This window comes from Diadema antillarum, unplaced genomic scaffold, assembly GCF_040938485.1.
Source record: "Diadema antillarum isolate AM-2024a unplaced genomic scaffold, OU_Dant_1.0 seq00001076_RagTag, whole genome shotgun sequence".
In the NCBI taxonomy this organism is placed as follows: domain Eukaryota; kingdom Metazoa; phylum Echinodermata; class Echinoidea; order Diadematoida; family Diadematidae; genus Diadema; species Diadema antillarum.
This window is the reverse complement of record NW_027271899.1, coordinates 915,086-936,399: the sequence shown is the minus strand read 5'-3', so window position 1 is coordinate 936,399 and position 21,314 is coordinate 915,086. Positions and strand designations below refer to the sequence as shown.

Here is a 21,314-nt window from a genome sequence, read left to right as displayed (position 1 = left end):
TCCAAAGCGAAAGATGAATATAGCTACAAACGGGAGTTTTGGGACTGTAAAATGTCAAAATTTTCAAGCTTGCTCGCTTCGCTCGCTCGCATTGAATCGTTATGCCACTCTCCTAATGTTGCTGCCAGTAATTGCCAGCAGTTGCGTCCGATGCCGCCCCCTTAATTTCCAAAGCGAAAGATATAGCTACAAACGGGAGTTTTTGGACTGTAAAATGTCAAAATTCTCAAGCTCGCTCGCTTTGCTCGCTCGCATTGAATCGTTATGCCATTCTCCTAATGTTGCAGCCAGTAATTGCCAGCAGTTGCGCCCGATGCGCCGCCCCATTAATTTCCAAAGTGAAAGATAAAGCTACAAACCCCAGTTTTGGGACTGTAGAATGTCAAAATTTTCAAGCTTGCTCGCTTCGCTCGCTCGCATTGAATCGTTATGCCATTCTCCTAACGTTGCTGCCAATAATTGCCAGCAGTTGCGCCTGATGCGCCCCCATTTATTTCAAAGCGAAATATGTAGCTACAATTAAAACTCCAGTTTTGGAACTGTAGAATATCAAAATTTTCAAGCTCGCTCGCTTCGCTCGCTCGCATTTTATTGTTATGCCATTCACCTTATGTTGCTGACAGTATATAATTTGTCGATCGTTTCACACCGTCATTCCATAATCCATGTAAGGAAAACTTACAATGTTCCTCAATGACTGCGTTGTTGAATGTATCACATTCCGTAATGTATTGTAGTCCCATTATTGCTCACGCACACACGCACAAGCATACAGACCGTCAAAATTACTTTATGGTTCCCCCCATGTTTCGACCCACCGTACGCCACTTTACACACACACACACACACACACACACATATATATATATATATATATATATATATATATATATATATATATATATATAATAGATGTGTGTGCGCGCGTGTGTGTGTGTGTGTGTGTGTGTATGTGTATATTGTGTAACATATGCATGGTCTAATCTTGAGCCCCCTCCAATGTTTGCCCCCCCCAATCCAAAACTGCTTCCGGCGCGCCTGAAAGCGGCACTTGCGAATTGTCGTATTATGATTAGTTGCTGCGCAATTCTGGAATCTTTTCGGCCAGACAAGCACTCCGGAACGGATTGTTTCGTGATAATAATGTTGGCCAATATTAATAATTAACAGGCATTGTTGGATGAAGAAAAACGGTCTTATGATGTTTAAAAAAAATGATATTGCACATGACTACATGATATCTTTAAGGCGTAATCAATGATTCTATTCGTCAAATTCCAAGACAAAAGAATATTTTGAACATTATGTTATGCATTACACAATTATCTTATGATGCAATCAGACAAGAGGAAAAGAAATGAAATAGTGTACGATCGTACAATTCATTGTATAAAGATGGAGTTAATTTGTTAATATATATCACTGTTCCGCATTCATGGGAATATAATTATTGTGTGTGTAATCTGAATGAAGTCTATCTATTTCATCATTGCATACATATTCAGGAAAAAAAAAGTTTATGCACAGAATACTGCCATTCATTAAAGAAATAGCAATTAGCGAAAGTTTATCACGTGTTTTCAAAGAATGATTCATCCCAAATCATTCGTTATCATATTTTGTGTGGTATGTGTTTAGGCTTAGATGACGAGGAGGTATTTTTTGCGAGAGTGCAAAAATCGACTAATTTTGATGAAAGAAGATGATATCAGCTCTACAATTTCATTGAACATTGTGTCTTATATCATTTCTAGACTTAGTGGTGAACGCATGTAACGTGGACACTGGACGAACCGAAATGCTACACTAAAGTTGGTCTGTCCATGTTACATGGCATTGCGTTCACCACTACGTCTAGAAACTGTATGAAACATATAGTACAGTAGAAGTTTAGAGCTCTTATTGTCTTTTCTTTTGAATATTCGGCCATTCATCTAAAAAAAACCAACAAAGTTTCAATGAGCATTCGTAATTTGACCTTCATAATTCTTTATGTTAGTACATAGATTTCTGTCCAGCGTTACATGCGTTCACCCAATTTTTTTTTCTTCATTTTGGCATAAATTCTAATAGATTGCTAATTGTTTGCAGCAATTCTAGTGCAAAGTTAATTAAAATGTTCCGTTCATTAAAATGCTCTAGAAGATCATTGTATGGGGGGGGGGGGGGTAATGCACATTGGAAACAGAAAATAAAGCAACATCCCTGAAAAGTACCCTTTTACTGTGGAAATGCCCATGTGATAGACCTATTCTGTCAGCAGCCTGCTATAAACCTCAAAAGTGAATACCGAGCCAAATGAAAACATCAGTAACAGGAAGTGATGCCAAGGACTGTGGGATATCAGGTCAGAGTTCACAGGCTATAATGACCTCACGCTCCTTTTCCGGGCTCCCATAGAAACCCAGCATATTCCATAAATCATAAAAAATCAATCGAAACATAGAATTTTTTTAAATTGAAGTAGATGAAGGGAAATTTTCTTTGCTTTCAAAGCAAACAACATATTGTGGGATGTTTTCCAGCTCTAAAAAAAAGTTAAGAGCCTCCATACGAGACTACTCATCCAGTCACTCTCAAAAACAATAAAAATAGCAAATACTCTCTAAAAAAATCGACTGAAAATATTCACTCTTAAAGGAGTGAATACAAAAAAGAGTGAAATTAGAGTGAAATTGGAGTGAATTTTGAGTGAAAATGTTCATTTTCACTCGTTTTAGAGTGACGTCAGGGATCACTCCAAAATGAGTGAAAATGAACATTTTCACTCAAAATTCACTCCAATTTCACTCTAATTTCACTCTTTTTTGTATTCACTCCTTTAAGAGTGAATATTTTCACTCGATTTTTTTTTAGAGAGTACCCCATACATCAATAACAATTCATTAAAAATACAAAAACCCTGATTCATTCAACTTCTTCATAGCCTACAGAAACTCCTGTCCTCAAGCAATGTCAAACACTACCAAAGGTGGCAATTTTCTACTTGACTGATTTTTAATGATTTTTTTTTTGGGGGGGTACAAAATAACATTACCTCATCTTTGTACTGCCTTCCCTGTAGGCAAAGCGCGAGTTGAATTAGGAGCGTGAGGCCTAATAATATAATAAACTCTATAAATGACGTCATCATCCAAGCCATTTCTGCTTCGGATTATCCGTTGTATCGGCGGATATGGGTCAAGAATACTTACCCTTTTGACCATATTACACTTTGATATGTGCTCTTATATATATATATATATATATATATATATATATATATATATATATATATATATATATATATATATATATATATATATATATATGTGTGTGTGTATGTATATACATGTATACAAACCCTAAACTTTTGTATGGATTTTTAGATCTCCGGTACGGTCGGAAAGCGATCAGGACGTGCAGTAAACACAATCATGGCTCACTAACAGGCACGATATTTCTTGAAGACATATTTTGCTGTCAATGACATTGTTATATTGGCTTAACCAGTGATGATCGAGGAAGGATAGGTACTAGATAGCACCATCAAACTTGAAAGGGGTTCGGCGTTATCATAGAACTTACTTATTGCTTACTCTACATTCGCTTTTCCAGAACGTTGCTGCAGGTAAGAGCCTGTTCATCAATCAGGGTCCTCGTATCCTCGGCATCTCTTGATCCTTCTAATCAATATAGCCTGGGCTAATCTCATTCAAACATGCACGTTAAAATTCTGAAAATCTATGGGACGTACACATGGGAGCTGGGAGGAGGGGGGGGGGGGGTGAAAACTGCTTGAGACCAAGGACATCATACTTATCCGTACTTAAAAGATGCACATTTCTTCCAATGCTCGCCCAACTTATTGCATTAACAGAGCACGCCGAGACCACAACTTCTGGAAGAGACTGAATTCCACATATCGACCAATCTGTTAGCAAAAAAAAAAAAAAAAAAATTATAATAATAATAAAGAATAAAAAATAAGAGGGAGAGTAGGACCTACTTCCTCACATCCAGCTTGCACAAGTGTTGCTCGGTATATCATGGCACATTGTATTTGAAATATTGAAATTGTTAATACTGTGGTATAAAAAAGATTTACCGTTGGAAATGTTGACTTTTTCTCTTTCCTTCTTTTTTCTTACTTCTTCCAATTTCTCTTCGATCTCAATACTTCTTACTTCTTCCTCTCTCTTTTTTTTTCTCTTCTTCTTCTTCTTCTTCTTCTTCTTCTTCTTCTTCTTCTTTTGTGTGTGTTTGTGTTATGGTATTTCAATGCACCATTTTGAAAAGTCAAAGTCTCCTTTTTCGATCTTTCAAATCCTTCCCCGGGATCCTTCTTCCAAAGACAGCAAACCAAAGCTTCAGTGAGAGAGAGAGAGAGCGCTTATCTATTATACTCTTTGATCACGACCACAGAACTCTTCACGACACCTTTCGCTCTCAAATCTAAGGACGACCGTAGAGGGTGTCATTCTTGATTTTCTGAAAGAACAGAAACCAGTCCGCTTGTCGGTGTCCACCGTCCTGTGAAACTCTCGGACTTGTGGAATTGCTCATTTGACATCGAAATGTGAGTCGATTTCTCATCAGTTTTATTTGATTACATGGTAGGCATCCGTACAGATGTTCTGCTTGGTTGATAGCTGGTCGCAGCTGGTATATCTCCCATGTAAATGTTTAGGGATAATGCTCCTTCGATGGTCACTTGAAATTTACATTGTCCCATATGCTTAAATATGTGTAAGTTGGATTTCGAGTTTCTATGTTTTTGAGAACTTCGGCCTTCGGGGGTCGTGCAAGTGTAATGAGAATTCATTGGTTGAAAATTTGCTGCTCATCTAGAGCTCTAGAGTACGTAGAGAGATCTAGACCGGTCTAGATCTATATGAAGGAAGGAATTTCTAGATTCTAGTTGTTACTAGATCTACCAAGAGTAGTTTATCGGCACCCGCACCAAGATTCGACCTCCTGATGAAGCCGAGTCCTGTTGACTGTGCCAAAGGTTTGACTGTGCGCAAAAGCACATAGGTTTCTACATGGTAAAATTTTGGACAGCATTGTGGTTGAATTATGGGCGGCTTGTGTTTATCTAGACTCGATCAGTCTAAATTTACGTAAACTTTTAAAAGCTTTAAAATTTAACTTTGATTCCCTTGAACGGCCATTTCTGAATTTGACTTCCAAGTTCTAGGTTTGTTCTAATCACCAATGACTGATTGGTAGCACTGCCTGCAGTTTCATATCACGTTTTAATATGGTTATGTTGCTATCAGCACTTGCTGTAGATTCTAGTGTGTTCACAAAGAGAGAGAGAGACAGACAGACAGACAAAAAGAGAGAGAAGAAAACCATAGGAAAACCAGGCAAAAAGGAGGTAACAAACAAACCACTGGCTTGAGCAGACGTTATTTGCTGCACTGCTCAGTCATTGGCCCATTCCCGTTAACTGCGACCAGCAGCCCCATACGCATAGCGTAATGGGGCTGCGGACTGTAGCATTCAGGATCGTGATTAGGTATTATCGCGCCCAAATATCAACTTTGAATTGAAAAATTCATTCAATTTGAAGACTCACCAGTGAAGTTGAAGTATTGACAATAGGGTTCGTGCAACGTTTGGTCCTGTCAATAGTCCCTTTCTGTTCGAATTGATGACTTAATGTGACTCGGTCGAGAGAAACCTGGGAAAGCTACACTGAATTGACGGCCAGCGCATGCGCACACAGACATCTTATCCAGTCAATGGATTAGAAATTTGTGCGCATGCGCTGGCCGTCAATTCAGTGTGGCTCTCCCAGGTTTCTCTCGACCGAGTCACATTAAGTCATCAATTCGAACAGAAGGGGCTATTGACAGGACCAAACGTTGCACGAACCCTATTGTCAATGCTTCAACTTCACTGGTAAGTCTTCAAATTGAATGAATTTTTCGATTTCAAGTTGATATTTGGGCGCGATAATACCTAGTCACGATCCTGAATGCTACAGTCCACAGCCCCATTATGCTATGCGTATGGGGCTGGTCGCAGTAACATTCCCGTGAGATATGGATTGTACCAGCTCATAAAGATGTTCAATGTGATCTAATTCTGAACCAGAAAAGTTTGGGCATTTGCTAAGTCAGGGGTGTTTGTTTTTGATAACTGGATTGTTCATTGTGTTTACATTGTGTTTACATTGTGTTTTGTTTTGTTGTGTTTTTTCTTTTTGTCACAGGGCTGATTATTGGAAATCTAATCCAAGGAAATTTTGTGACTTTTGTCAGTGCTGGTTTGCTGATAACAAGTCTGTAAGTAAAAGGATTTCTTTCTCACACATTTTTTTTTTTCAGCTGGTCATTTTATGTGTGTCAAAGATGATAATAAAATCAGAAATATCAGGAATGTCCCTGACAAAAGGTGTGGCAAACCTTCACATGAACTAAACTCCCTCAAAATGTTGCAGCTGTGATGCAATAACTCGTAAGAACTTTTTTTGTCACTGTGAGCCAATTAATAATTGCATTTTAGAATTCAATCCAGATGCAATAGACAATTTAATGTGATAAGATACTATTACTACCTGATTAAGGAGATAACATGTGACACACCGGTAGGTTTCAAGAGTGACGGGATGCTGTTGAAGCTTGTGTCTTAGAATGATTATGTGGTGCTTGCTGACTATGCACCCATCGATCTTTATTTTTCTTGCTGATAGCGTTATCACCAGTGTCTCTCCTTGAATATCAGTGATGTTGGCTTTTATCTCTAATGAAAATATTAATATAATCCTTTATTCTTTTATCTTTTTGCCCCAGTTATGTCCTGCTGTTTATAAGATGACTACATTCAATGATATTCTGTACAGCAACACTGATGTTATTTTTTAATATTTTTTTTGCATCTCCTGCAATTAGAGTATTGAGTTCCATGAGAGAGGTAAACGTCACCAAGAAAATGTAGCCAAGAAGATTGCTGAGTTGAGGAAGAAGGGCCAGAAGCAGCATGAAACCCAGCAAGAGCTCAGCGGCTTCCTCAAGCAAATGGAAGAGGTAGGTATGGTGATCGCTGATCTACAATCAACATTCCAATTTCTACTAAGAATGACAAGTAGGAACTGGTGGTTAGTGATTTAACTGTTCTTGCAGTTGTAAGTTCAAGCAGCCTAACTTTAATCAAAACAATGGTGGTTGACTGAGTGACTAGATGGGCTGGCATTGCACTGCGGGTGTTGAACTCTCCATTACAGACCCTCTCTCCATTTCCACCAATTGTTGTTGTTTTTCCCTTCTGTCTCCCTCTAGTTCCCTGAGTAGCAATTGAACAGTATCACTGTATGTCTGCAAAATCAGAACAGCGATATGTGTGCCGAGACAACAAGGCAGCAACACTCACAGGACGCTAATGGTTTTTCTCACCAGCAGTTGATACAATGGAGGAAATTTAGTGAAGAACAGCACAAAATCAGAATAAGGTAGCTGATTATGAAATCTTGTTCAAATATTTGTGGTTTGTGAAAGCAATATGTGAAATTTATACAAGGTTTTCATTTGACTTTTTCCTCTTTTGTCATTTTTTTTTTCTTTCCTACTGACAGGGGGCCATGAAAGCTTTCAAGAAGGATGTTGCCCAAAACCCTAACTTAGTCCCAGAGTACAAGGTGGCTCTTGTTCAGAAGAAAGTACGCGAAGCCCAGGGTAAGTTACAGGTTGTCTCAATCACACCTACAGCAGCAGAGGTGTTTAGGCTCCATTTTCACTTGTAGATGTTTTTTATCCTTTTTTTTCACTGTGTTTTAGGCTATTCATTGATGATTGGATATTAAACACTGTTTAATTCAAATCTTACAGAAAGTAAATGAGATCTCACCACAGTGATAGAAAGACTGATTCTATAAGGTGTAAGTCTGTTCACACAACCACATGTACTGTCTTTATCTTTTAAACTGGCTAAGTAGATTCTGCACCAACATTCTGGCCTCATTTGGGGTGTCCTTCTTTCTCAATTCAACCTTCCCAAGCTCCTCCTCCACCGATCTCATCCACGTCCTCACTTTGTAGCTCATTCACTTTAAACTCTAGCACTTACCTCAAAACATTGTCATCATCCTTCCTCAACATATGCCCATACCTTCGCATTCCATTTGCCCTTTGCCAGTTTTCAAGAAAGCTGTCAAGTAGGATTTTGCATTTTGTATGAAATTATTGTTTATTGAAAAACCGCAGCAATAATGGATTTTAGGAGAGGAGCTTAAAGGGGATGGCTAGTAACTGATTAGTGGGAATCAGTGGGAATGCTGGGGGATGATTGTTCCAATCCTTGTGGGATTCATTTAAGAGTACACAACATTATATATCTATTGTTGTGTGAAAATTATTTGCTTCAGAATGGTCTCATATTCAAGTAATGTGCAGTTCAATGTTTCCAGGTTAGCATGCCTGTACAGTGTCGGGGTGATCGACACTGATCAGTTACTAGCCATCCCCTTTAAAGTTTATCATTTGTAACCCAGAGACATGATTTCTATGCACTTTCTTATGCACAAACCAACAAATACTACTTTATTTGTTCCAGTCGAGTGGAAAATGATGCTAGTGGCGTATTAAATGAAAGCAAGAGATTATTAAGCAAAGGGGTAAAGATATGGGGTAAGCCAGAAAGCAGTTGATGACGTGTTCGATTCCTGCTGGTTCCTTTTTCACAGACATGTTTGTTAAAAATTTAGTTTAGCAGTTGCAATCTTACAAATTTCATTCATACAGACAGAGACAAATTGAAAGAAAACTCATACCGCATATCGTCAACCCTCTGATTAATCATCTCTTGCTTTCAAGTAGTATCTTAATTAAAGTGGATTAAATGTCAAATTTCAGATGCGCCCTCTGCCCTGCCCGGTAGTCGCACCCAACCAGCAGGGGATGGAGTTGCTTCAGAACAAGCAGCAACATCAGGGGCAGCAACGTCAGCCACTTCTACCACTGCCTCCTCCTCGATGGGTCAGAGCCAGGCAGAATGGGTGGAAGCAGTGAGTCCAGATGGACACACCTACTACTGGAACACAGTGACAGGAGGTGTGTGGGTTTCTTGTACTTTGGTTTCTAAATCTGTGACCTCATGCTTGCTTTTTGTTGTTGTTTTGTTCCTCATGTTATTTCTCATGTGTTGAGATTTTAGCTGTGGAGTGCGTTCATTTAATTTTTCTAGCTCATTTAACGTTTTCCTTAGTGAGTTTTATATTTCTGTCTTGACAGAGTAAGGTGTTCTTTTCCTTGACCTTCTTTTTTTCTTACCCCTCCAGACTGCTATCCTCTCCTTCCCTTTTATTATGCAGCTTTTTAATTTGTATTCTGTGTTATACAACACCTAAACACAATATAGCTATCTGATTGGTTGATTGCTCGTGACATGCAGTTAAAAGTTCCATTGCATGCTGTCGCTGTCAGCCGTGCAATATTGTTTGAGCAAAAATGGATCTTACACGGCTAATGCCACCAACTTCCATTGACTTCCGTGTTAAACTCATGACTGACTCGAAGTTTTTGTTCCATTGCACGGTTCTGATGTCACAATAAACGAACCTTTGCCACGCACACTCAGCAGTTACAAGGGTGCATTCAAGACTGCATTTTGTCATTCATTTTACTATAAATAAATGCAGCCAACATTGCCTCAGTCAGATCTATTTGAACTGAAGAAATGGCTTCGACTTAGAGAAAATTCAATTGATTTTGGATTAAAATTGATAGAATATAAAGATAAAAGGACTTGAAAAGATCTTCAACATAGGCGATTATTAGACTTATTAGATCGACTTATGCGCGAGGTCAAGGACTTCTGCATTTACATTAGTGATTTTTTTTTTAATTATGAAAACAAACACATGAAAATCATTTACATTTTTTTTTCATGGTATCGCTTTAAAGTTCTGAAAGTTTTAGATCTTGTGACTCTTTTTGTTTTTGTATCCAACAGTCTGATCTTTGTGAAACATGTTTGCCTTATGCCAGGTGGTAATGTTTGCATGTCTACTATCTACATTTTCCTTTCATTTCCATGTTATTAGAATCCCAGTGGGAAAAACCTGAGAATTTCACTCCAGTTACAGGTGGTTCCACGACAGAAAATGAGGCTCCTGCCCACAAGGTAGTTATCAACTGTTAAAAGTTTGTTCAATTGCAACAACTTGGATTATTGCCAAGTATTCTTATTACAAACCATGTTTTGCTAGTATCTATATCACTTAAAAAAAGGGGGGGGGGGGAAGGAAATGGAAGAAGAACAGGTGCCCAATGTTTATTGCAGAATTTAGAAGTTTGCAAAGATACAGACTTACGTTATGTCTCCCTTTAATAGACAATTTCATGTTCACTGGGATGAAATGACAGATCCTTGACATAGCTAGTGTGGTAAAATTGTATTCTTTCAGAAAACGGACCTCATAAGGGAAGACAATGTACAAAAGTATGTACTGGGAGTTGCATTCTATAAATTAGTCTAATCAGGATATGAGAAATTCACTTTATTTTCCCAGAAATATTGCCAGGATAAATGTTTCTTTCTACAGTTTGTTGGATTCTTTTTTTTTTTTCACTTTGACTCTCTACCCCGATGTTCTTCATCTTTTCTCACTTTCCCTATTATTTATTTGTTTGTTTGTTTATCAATTTATTTATTTATTTAATTTTTAAATATATTTCTTTCTTTCTTTCTTTATTTATTTTTTTTATATATTTCTTTATTTCTTCATTTCTTTCTTTATTTATCTATTTATCTACATATCTATCTATCAATCTATCAATTTTATCTATCTATTTACTTACTTACTTACTTAAATTTGTTTATTTTCAGGGAGGAAAGGATGATGGTGATAAGAATGAAAAGAGCGTAGAGGGCCAGGAGAGTAAAGGAAAGAGTGAAGAGTCCTCAAGAGCCACAAAAAGAAGACATGATGCCTATGGGGGATGGTCAACAGTGTCCAACGAAACAGAGGAGTAAGCTATCATCGAGCTCTTGTGTGTGTGTGTGTGTGTGTGTGTGTGTGTGTGTTTGTTTGTTTGTTTCCATTCTCCATCTGAGAAAATTTCTGGATAGCCCATATTCAGCTGCACACGCTGGCCCTCCTTGTGGTCCAGTTGTATGGTACTTGGGGAGGACCACTTCACCAGGTTAAACCAAGGAGGTTGAAGAGATGGAGTAACAACAGAGTTATTCCCTTTGATCTATGTTCGAAGCCGCTGCTCAAAAATATTTGAAGCATGTGCCAAACAGGATCTGCCGCGCCGATACAAAGACAATTGACTCGTGTCTCATTGCATAATCACCAGCGGCTTTCAATGGAAGATATGTCTTTGTGATGGTAATTACTTTTCGCTATCCCTTCTTATAAAAGCTAGGTGGTACAGACACGGGGATGCGGGAACAGAAATTGAGGAAAAAATGCTGAAATGAAGATGAAAATTACTCGACTGGGCATACCCGGGCACTAATCTGATATATCTATCAATAAAGAATTATACTTGAAGATTATTACATGTTAGTTTCATTTGGGGAAATTAAGTCGAAAAGTGATAAAACCAGATTCCCTGGATGGTACAGTTTTAAACATTTTCACATAATACAGCTCTGATTTACACTTTTGTGCAAATTTCTGAACGGAATTGACTTTTGTTTTACATGCTTTATTATTAAGTGAAATTTCATTTCATTTAATAAATAAATAAGCAAAATATGGCCAACATTATGATAACGTTCAAAATGAATCTTCAGATTGCTCAGCAAGACGGCGGCTTGGAACATCGATCATCAGAGGCACATTGTCAAGTGCACCTGTGGAATTCTTTTGTACATCAATAGAAATCTGACAAGTGTTTGAATAATTACAGCCAGTTGGAACTCCATGTATAAAACCTCCTTGGGTTAAACACCCTGCTCTTTGCGACAGATGAATGAAGCGGAGTCTTTTAGATGCATAGGTTGTGACTCTGTTGAACACACGGGACCTCCATTTATTGTCCTATCCGAGGGACAGAGTGTTTTGCTTCTACTAGAGGGGACAGAATGATAACCTGCGCTGGAACCCGAGCCATTTGATTGAAAGGCAGATATTCTACCGTCTTAGCCACCTTGCTGCCCTTTATAGACACATGAACTTACTCAATGAACACTTCCATTTTTAGAGCCATTCAATGTGAGGTTCTAAAATCCCCATAATTTTTGAAAAGGACCTCACAGATTACTTGTAGGTATTGGATAAATGTAGTGCAACGTAAACCTGACGAAAAATTGTTTAGAATATTTACCCTTAGGCATCTTTTAGCAAGACTAGAAGAAAGTAACGTTAAGTTCTTGGGTTTTTAAATTTTGATAGTCTTGCCTACAGGTGTTTTTGATAGTCTTGCCTACAGGTGTTTGCTCTTTTGTATCAAAGAGAGTTTTCCTTGCAATAAGCATGCTATCATTGTCTCTGCATATTGATGTTGGTGGATTGTTTCGTATTTGTGACCGATTCAGTAATTTTGGTGATTACCCCAACATGCCAGTCTTTCTCATACATCTCTCCACACTTTTGTGACCACCATTTCAAAACACCATTTATTATGCGTAAAGCTAGAGTGCCATGGTAATAAGTTAATGCTGCAGTCAACTTCTGTTAATTAGGTCAACTCTCTTGACCGAATTAATCTGACACTGGAGTTTTGGATGCATTGACACTGAACTGGTAACAAATGAAAATTGGCCCACAAAGAGTTAATGTTCCACTTGAGAGCTCTCAACAGGTGTATCTATGTGCAGAGAAACATGTACCAGTACTTATCGGCCATTCTACTTGTCCTCAGTGTTTGAATAGGAACAGTGTTAGAGGTTGCCATGTGTATTCTCTGGTTTTTTTTTTGTGTGTGTGTGTGTGTGTTTGTGTGTCTTTTTTTCCGGGGGTGGGTTAACCATAATGGACTATCAGTCCTTATCATGTGCTTATCTTCCTAGCCAGCCAAGTAACTTCCCAACTGTGTTTGCTAGGAGTAAACACAGTTATATGCCCTTCCCTGTTCCTGAGTATCTGCATGATTGTGCTGCGGATACATTACGACAAATTTGTGTTCTGTATATATCATTGAAAGAGTATGCCCATGTTTGCCAGGTTTAGACCTAGGCAAGGCACCCTGAGTCTGGATGCCATCATGACTTTACATCTATCTTTAACCAGTGCTTGACACTACATTTTGCTCTGTTGGCCCATTTGGGCAACTGAAATCATTGAATTTGACATTTTGGTGACCCCAAAAAGAAATGTAGGAGCCCAAAATGAAGGGAAATACAGCATTTCAATTTGAATTTTAGCTGCCATATTGGGACATCAAAAAATAACCTTTTTAAAAATTTGGTGGCCCTGCATCAATTTTTAGTGGCCCCGGGCCACCATGTCATTGCAAATGTCGAGCCCTGCTTTAACCCTCTCAGAATCAACATATTCTCATTTTTTTAGCATAATAAAGGAACAGTTGACTAACCTCTTTTAGAAGGCAGGGGGAATTATATTGCCCTTAAAGGAAACCCAAACCCAAAGAGAAATGTGGATCGAGTGAAAGCAGCAACATTAGTAGAGCACATTAGTGAAAGTTTGAGGAAAACTGGACAATCGATGCAAAAGTTGTGAATTTTTAAAGTTTTGGTGTTGGAGCCGCTGGATGAAGAGACTACTTAAGTTTATGACATATGTGTGGACAACAATTATAAAGAAAATATAAAGAAAATTCAACATGCTTTCACTTTTCTAGCATAATGAAAGATCACTTGACTAACTTCTTTCAGAAAACATTGGGAATAATTACTACCCTTAATACATGTCAGTATTAAATTGATGGAATGTGTAATTTTCGTGAAAAATGATTTTTTTTTTAAATTCCTTTTATATTTTCTTTATGATGTTGTCTACAATGACATCATAACCTCTAGGAGTCTCCTCATCCAGCGGTTCCCACACCAAAACTATAAAAATTCATAACTTTTGCAACGATTGTCCGATTTTCCCCAAACTTTCACTAATAAATTCTTGCGTGGGGTAACGCATCTAAATACTTACTGGATTCACTTTTTCTTCTTCAAAAGCGAGCGATCAGAATTATTAACCATGCTGGGTATTTATCTCACACTAACGCCTTATTTCAGAAAAATAAGATTTTAAAACTGATAGATTTGTTTGGTTATAATTTAGGTATTTTTATGTATAAATTTTCCTCAAAAGATCTTCCTGGTGTCTTTTTACAGATGTTCATAAGAAACAATTCTGTCCACCACTATCCAACTCGCCAGAGTGACGCTTATCACCTTCCACGAACTTGAACAGTTTTCGCTAAAAACACAATTATGTATACAGGTCCTAAATATTGGAATGATCTCCCAACAGAGGTTAAAAGCCGTCTGTCATTATCATCCTTTAAGCGTAAACTCAGACAGCATGTATTGAATAGCTACAACACACAAGTGCACTAAAATTCCTTTTTATTATGCTGATGGCTGCTCTGTTATACTATACTCGGTTGTTGCCATGTGAACAGACTCATGCATATACATTTTAGTTGCATGCTCTCTCAAATTCCTTCCCATCGGTGTTTTTCCTTCCACTTCTAGTAAGACCTTGGTCGTGTCGCATAGTTTTCCCCTCCTTTCTTTCTTTCCTTTCTTTTATGCATCATTGCAGCTTGCTGGTATATCACATATAGGAATTGCAATTGATTCATGTTCTCCATTTTTCAAATCTTTCCCCGTGTCTATGGAAGCCGGAATGTTTAAACCCTAATAGTACTTAAGTATTCACGTCATTATCACTCCCATGTCTAAATTGCTATTAGAGCAACTGCTATAGTGTGCAGCATGTGGTTACTTGTTCTCATTTTATCACACACATAAATGCATGTGAGAAGAATCTTCTGCGCCCCGAGTAAGAGTCATTCTCTTTTGTTTATCCTTACTTTGGTCTTAATTGTACCCGTGCTCCTCATCCTGTTCCCCTTACTAGGCTTTTGTTGGGACCTACACTCAACAAGCTTTGCTTTTTAGTAGGTTCCATCGTATTTCTCTTCGCATCCTTTACTTTGAATGAAAATGACACATCGACCGTTATGTATTACTTTTGTATTCCTATTTCTTCATGTATATATCCAAGCTGGACATTCTGTATTATATTTTGTTATATACCATGTATTTTCCATCGAGAAATACGAAAATAAATTGAAATTGAAATAATATGTTCTACTAATGTTGCTGTTTTCACTCAATTTACATTTCTCTTTGGGTTTGGGTTTCCTTTAACATTACGTCCGTCACAAGTCAAAGGAATGAGCTTTTCATTGAAAAAGATGTATTTTTGTGAAATGCTCTTTACATCTTAATTTGTTACACCACAAATTTTTGTAGTCTTATTATCTAGCATTGATGGCCCTCAGATGTGACCACAATCTTAAACATTGATAACTTTTGAACTGACTGTCAATTTTCTTCCAGCTTCACTAATGTACACTTCTAATATTTCTGCATTCACTCTACCAACATGTATATTTGAAGTAAATTCTCCTCTAAGTGCCGAAATGTTCACCTTAATATTCTTCAGGACGCCAGACTTGCAGCTTCCGGAGGCCAACCCGGCTTACATGAGCTCCTACGTCCCCCAGGCAGCCCAGTATGAGCCGCGAGAGAAGCTCGCCTTCAAGGAGAAGACAGTGGGAAGTATCGGTACCGGCAACGACAATGTCGCCTTCAAGAAGCGGAAAGCAGGCGGCCGACAGATTCGGTCGCGTGACACCACGTCTTGACAAATTGTGCGTGACAGAAACATTAAAAAACCAGCCCCAAACTGTTTATGACTGTAAGGCAGTTTTTTTGTATAAAAAATTCTACAGTATTTATTTTAGAGTGTGGTTCTACATTTGCAACAGCTCAATGCAAGAAATTGGAACAATGGAAGAAGACGTCACTACAACTTTGTCGCGACAGATAGAGAGGAGAAAACTGCTGTTTGTTTGCAGATAAGCGTCTATGCATCGAAAGCTGTCTCAGTAATGATTAGGCATCACTGAAGCTGAAAATGCTGTAGTACTTTACCCGCATCATTCTTGTCAGTGACTAGCTCATTCATTGGTGGGTATGCCAAGTTCACACTTACCAAAAAAAAAAAAGAAAAAAAAAAAGAGAAATCTCCAATGCAGTTGTGAACATGTCCATTTGATGCCAAATAGCGGAGGGCTTCAACTTCCGAGCAAGATGCGATGACCTAATAACCCCCATTTATGGTGCTTGTGATGTGTGGCCCAATTGTGAGCAGGCCTACGGAGTGGAGACGCATAGAAATAACTGAAGTGCAACTCTTCGTGTCCTCTTCCATGTTTTGCAGCTCCAACAAGGTTTTCTGCAAGACATGCAGAGCATTCCATAACTGCCATTCTATTTCTCATTTGTTTACCAAACTCCTGTGGAGGTCAGTGAATAGTATATACATGCACATGCGTACATACATTCATACATACATATACACATACGTACTACATACATACTGGTACATACATACACACATACATACATACACACACACACAAACATCTATACATTCATACATACAGAGATGTGGATGTATCATAGGTACATGAATGTAGATGTACATTGAATGGAATGTGCTTGCAATTTTACTATCAGTGTGTTGAACTATCAGTGTGTTGATATTGCTTGAAACGTAATGACTAATAATGAATTTTAATAATTTGTATCTTTATGAACAAGTACAGTCTTTAAAATTTCCCGTCCATTACTTCAGCTATAAGTATGTCCACTGGTGGACAGTGTTGGGAAATATCAACGATTATTTGCGAATATATGATTGGATGTCTCAAGTCACTGCACTTTGATTACATTTGTTTTCCAGCCTCAACTTCAGGTAGGGTTTTCTACTGGTAATGTCATCAAAGAAGATTAGAAATAGATAATCAACTAGTCACCTAAAATGACATGGGTTAAAAACTCATAAAGGCAAAGTCAAAGGCCACCAAAATGAAATTTTCTGGCCTCACAGTCCATTACCTGGGTCCAATAATACTGTCATACGGTGCAATGGATTTAAATAGATTGGAAAGTATGTTTTTATTTGTGTAGAGAGAGTTGAAGGTCAGTCCGTGGTTAGTGATCAAAATCAATGGACCACATCAAAATATGAATAAAGGGCCTTGTACTTGGGAAGCAGAGGCATTTAATTCACTGTGCAGCAGTTGACTTGCTCTAGTTTTCTTGTTAGAAAAGTCTGCATTTCAGAGGAAATTGAAGATTCAGGTGGCCACACATGACTTTTGACAGTTTTACTAGAAGAGCAAGTTAGCCTTTCTGTTTCTGTTGATAACGTACTACAGTCAAGCTTTTGGAAGTCGAATCTATTTGGACTGAAGAAATAGCTTCGACTTGGAGAAAATTCGAGTTATGAGGGATTAAATCAATAGAATATAAAAAAGAAGAGAACTTGAAAAGGCCTTTGACTTAGGTGATTATTCGACTCATGCCAGGTCGACTTAAGCGAGGTTAACTGTATATGTATAGTGATCAGTAAACAAAAGTTCCTTCCCCCCTCTTTTCTTATGCTTGCCTGTCTTTCTGCTTATAGATTTCTTATCTCTGACTGTCTCCATGGAAACATAATATTGAATCTTCTATGAATTGCAGCAGGCTGAGCAAATACCAAGACCAGATAAAAATGATCTTTGGACATAGGTTTTTATATTCAAGTACGAAGATATGAAATCAAAAAGGGTTGTCCTCAGCTACAATAAGCCAGTTCGCAGTTCCACTTTGCGCAAGAGCAGAAGAAAGGTCATTCGTACCAACAGGCATGTTGGTTTTTAAATTCACTGGGATAAGCATCTGTGATGTAATGATTATTCATGTAATCTTTATAAATGCTGCTTGCCAGCACATCCACCCGAAAGCAAAAATTGGTATTTGGCAATATCAATAGAAAGAGATTGTTAATACATTCAGAGCAAAATAATGAAATGGATGCTTTTCTAAGTGTTAATTGACCGATCATTCTGGTCATCTGGTCTACGCAAGTTCATTTTTTTGTCTAAACAGGATCAATGAATTCTATCAATTGTTATGTAAAGCTTACGCATTCTGTCACTCTAAAACGAGTGAAGTGCCCCTAACCGACTGAGAAAAAAAAGAAAGGTCATTCGGACCAATGTGCCCATGAGCTAACTCCGAACTGGCTTATTGTTCTTTTAGCAATTATGCCATTTTGTTGTTACTGGTATTTATATTTTGTGGATTTGGACTCTGTTATTTATTAATGCAAGGCTGCGACAAAGTGTATGTATCAGTGCCAGATAATGAATACAGAAATGCCAGGCAAATATTTTCTTGTCTCGAGGACTGACGTACAAAAATGATTTGTGACGGCCAGAATTTAGACAGAGCCAGAATTGTGCAGAAGTGGTGATGATACCGTGTGAGTCGTTTCTCTGGCCAATCAGTACAATCGGCCAGCTGTGAATTGACTTGTAAAAGTATTAATGTGCAATGACATTAAAAGGTACATTGTACTGCACTACATGAGAAATGACTTGGCTGAATGCAGCCACTGTACATGTATCAATCTACTGTACCAGAAAAAAGAAATACATTGTGGTAACAGTGCCCTTTGATGGTTTTCTTGCTTAATCAATGGGACAGAACAAGCTTCAACGCATATTTTCATTCCCTTGAAAACACACACACACACCCACACACAACACACACACACACACACAACATATATATACTATTGTAGATATATAAATTACACACATACACATGCAATGTCATACAGCGCGTACATACACATTGTTGTATGTGCATGTCTACTCTAAAAACAGAATGTACGCTTTCGACAGCTAGTGCTTCGTATACAGTGCACATTATTGTCACGGAGCTGCATACATGTATGTGTATACCCAGCCATGTGTAAATGCGTTTAGATCACCAGGTGTCCTCAAAGGACAGGTAGAGACAATAAACGCGATAAAATGCAAACAGATTGTGTTGACTGTGGGGTGTGAGTTTGTTTTTTGAAGAAATAGTCCTCCTTCCCCCATACAATAGGAACAAAGGAGTGGTTGACTTGTACATGTGTAATTAGTTACATAATGCCATGCGTACCTGAAAAGGTTGATCCGACTGTTCAGATCAGTGTGAGATAGGCTTGTTTTCTGCCAGTCTAGGGGTTCGTTTCATGACGCTCTTAATTGCAAAATGATTGCAGTTGCCATAGCAACAACCGAAATGCATAAAGTTGATTGGGGATTTCCTAGGGGCTGCCATGGATATTCCACGCTCTCTGTGAAAGAGGACCCCTTAATGGCATCCCTATCGTCAAGACATACGGTGAGGTGAGGGCATGTGTCTGTGTGTGAGTGTATGTGAGCTGGTATGTTGATAAGACTTATGAATCATTAATTTGAATAAAGACCTGTGATTTGTCCCCATCTTGTTACTATTTTGTATGTTCGTAACATTCCCCTAATGAACATTTTCTCTGTTGCTGTGTATAATCAAAAACATACAAACAAAATTCACAGTACATGTATAACCCTTCAAATCTGTTGCACCATGTACCCCAAAAATGGTACATTTTATTTTCCATCAATGATGAAACAAGAGTCAATATAATATCTATGTACATACAAAATCAAGAATGTAAGTGAGTTACTGAGATGTCAAGAGTAGTAATGACTTCACAGATCTGATTCGATACTTCTTTGTACATGAAGACACAAGCTCTTGCATTGTGTGTATAAATAAGAACAAACAATGTAACACATATTTCACTTTGCATTACGCACATCAAAATTTAGACGCTGATAACACAATGGAAACAAGGAATTTCCACACCGATCATTAAACCAGAGAATTGTTATCGAATCTCACACCTTATGTAACATGGTAACACAGACCAGAGTTAAATACAACACCTTCACTGTCCCACTCCTTTGCATACAGAAAATTAACATGGAGTAAATATACTCCTCCCTCTCCATTCGTAGAAACTTACAATAAAATGCCGGTTTTACCAGATTGCAAGGTTAAAAAAAGAGAAACACTTGGAAACTATTCATGAACACATCATTAAAAGATTGCTCAATGAGACTTACAGACTTAGACATCAACCAAAGACTTAATTCATATCCTGCATAAATAACATACAAAAGACAAGGTTATATCAAGATAGTAGAAAAAAAGAAAAGATGTGTACAGACCTCTAACAAAAGAGGGTACCATAATTATACAACACAACAAATCAACCCTTTCATCATTGTGAATAGTTTACTCCATGACAATCATAAGGGTGTACCAAAGTCTACTAAAGAGAAACAACATCCTTTTTCTTATAACCAAAGCATACAGAAGTATGAACCAAACAGTTGATAAAACTATCACTGCAAACAATGACCATAGTAACACTTTTTACTGACAAATTATGAACAAAAGTTATGCACACTACACTGTATGTACTGACCATAGACATTTTGCTATTCTTTGCTGCCTGTGTATCATTCAATAAAATGCATGTCAAATTCACTTTTTTTTTTGGCACATTCTGTAGCAAAAAAAAAAAAAGAGTGAAAATTAAATTTGAATTGAACTGAAACTGTCACTGTGACCCGTTTCATTATGACTACTGCAAGAATGCATGATCACCATGGTAACACAAAACAAATGAAGTGCCTCCTGTACCTTTAATGGGCAGAGGTAGAAAGAAGCCTCCTCTACGCTGATCATGCTCCAAAAGGAAACAGTCAAAGCCGGCTCATTCTCAAAACTACTATGTCCTTACAAATGAAAACTTATAGCACACATTCAATTACAGAAGAGCATCAAGATCTTACGGAAGGAAGGGGGCCGAGAGTGGATACCAAGTCATAATGTCTCTCTAGTAGTGCTGGTAAGTAGTGCCTCCTGGTAGCTAATAACGAGCAATCCTCCGGTTCATCAGTTATCATATACTTTAGTTCTCCATAGTAGTTTTGTTTGGTTTTGCTCACAGTATTTGCACACTTACCAACTTACCAACAGTGGACTGTCCAAATGAGAATCTTCATTCCTTTATTTCTCAAGTACTCACTTTTTAACAATACATCCTACACCACTGCTGAAAGTTACTTCTGATAGGCCCAGCATTTCCCCATATGCAATCCTAAACATTCACATCGATGTCCACAAACAATTGAATGCCCTACACTTATAGCTATCAGTCAACAAAAAAATACCCACAAAAACATAAATACAACATCTTAATGAATTTATATATGAAACATTTTTTTTTAAAGATTCTGTACATG

At 37.9% G+C, this 21,314-nt stretch overlaps 1 protein-coding gene across 1 annotated transcript; it reads left to right on the top strand.

Moving 5' to 3' along the window:
- Positions 1 to 4,526: 4,526 nt before the first annotated feature.
- Positions 4,527 to 15,908, top strand: LOC139743373 (WW domain-binding protein 4-like). Its single transcript, XM_071653856.1, has 8 exons — positions 4,527 to 4,558; positions 6,203 to 6,275; positions 6,882 to 7,016; positions 7,562 to 7,661; positions 8,838 to 9,035; positions 10,028 to 10,110; positions 10,813 to 10,955; positions 15,572 to 15,908. Coding segments are annotated over exons 1-8 (936 nt in total). The 5' UTR covers positions 4,527 to 4,556; the 3' UTR covers positions 15,774 to 15,908.
- Positions 15,909 to 21,314: the final 5,406 nt, after the last annotated feature.